General features: G+C 46.3%; 1 protein-coding gene across 1 annotated transcript; it reads right to left on the bottom strand.

Annotated features, from left to right (window-relative positions):
• Window positions 1–136: 136 nt before the first annotated feature.
• Window positions 137–361, bottom strand: LOAG_16007 (hypothetical protein; the record flags this gene model as incomplete). Its single annotated transcript, XM_003151494.1, has 1 exon — window positions 137–361. A coding segment is annotated over one exon (225 nt), but the record flags the coding sequence as incomplete, so codon positions are not given.
• Window positions 362–971: the final 610 nt, after the last annotated feature.

Raw genomic sequence — 971 nt, 5'->3', positions numbered from 1 at the left:
ATATATATATTATATATATATATATATATATGTGTACGTGCGTTTATGTGTGTATGTGTGTACGTGCGTTTATGTGTATGTGTGTGTACGTGCGTTATGTGTGTGTGTGTGTGTACGTGTGTTTGTGTATGTGTGTTTATATGCGTAGGTGTTTGTGCGTGTGTGTGTTTGTGTGTGTGTGTGTGTGTACGTGTGTTTGTGCATGCGTACGTGTATTTGTCGAGTCTGTGATTATATGAAAGCGTGGGTGGATATATAGCCAAATCCATTCTGCAGGGATGTCGAATAATGGAGACTTAGGAACGTCTTTACATCCTTGTTCCGTTTTCTGTCCCACTTTCCATTTTATCCACAAGAAAGCCTCAGACAGAAGACGGTGATAGTGGTGGTGGTGGTGGTTGTAGGGGTGATGGTAGTGGCGGTTATCACGGTAGTGGGAGGGAAAAAGGGAAGGATGAAGGAGGATGATAGAGGTCCAGAAAAATGAGAAGTCTTGAAGTCCGGAATGAAGGAGTAGAAGCAGAAGATGGAGCAGCCCAGTAGGAGGTATGGGCAAGATGACGACATTGTGTCACCCTTTACCCCCTCTCCCTCCTCCTTTTCATTCCAACAGCAGCATGGATAATCGTTTTCCTTATTCGGGAGCATCTGCGTTGTCATTGTTGGTGGGTGCCTTGGTGACTGCTGTCTCCGATCGAGAAGAGGTTGTGGAGAAGAGGGGGAAGAGGAGGAGGTGAAAGGAGGGGTTGAGGTTTGCTTGTTACCGATTCTGTCTCTTCTGTTGCTGTCCTTCCCCTCCTCCTCATCCATTTCCCCTTTCTCCCTTCACTTACCATTCTTCCGGATACATTATACTTGTTTGCTTCTACTGCTACTGGTTGTATTCAAGTAATTGTCGAGGATTGCGGTGAAGAAGGGAGGAGGAGGAGGAGGAGGAGGGAGGGGGAAGAAGAAGAGGAGGTGGTGGAAGT

The sequence above is a fragment of the Loa loa genome (assembly GCF_000183805.2).
Source record: "Loa loa unplaced genomic scaffold supercont3.3565, whole genome shotgun sequence".
Lineage (NCBI taxonomy): Eukaryota > Metazoa > Nematoda > Chromadorea > Rhabditida > Onchocercidae > Loa > Loa loa.
Note: the sequence above shows the minus strand (reverse complement) of the source record. Positions and strands in the feature narration are given on the sequence as shown.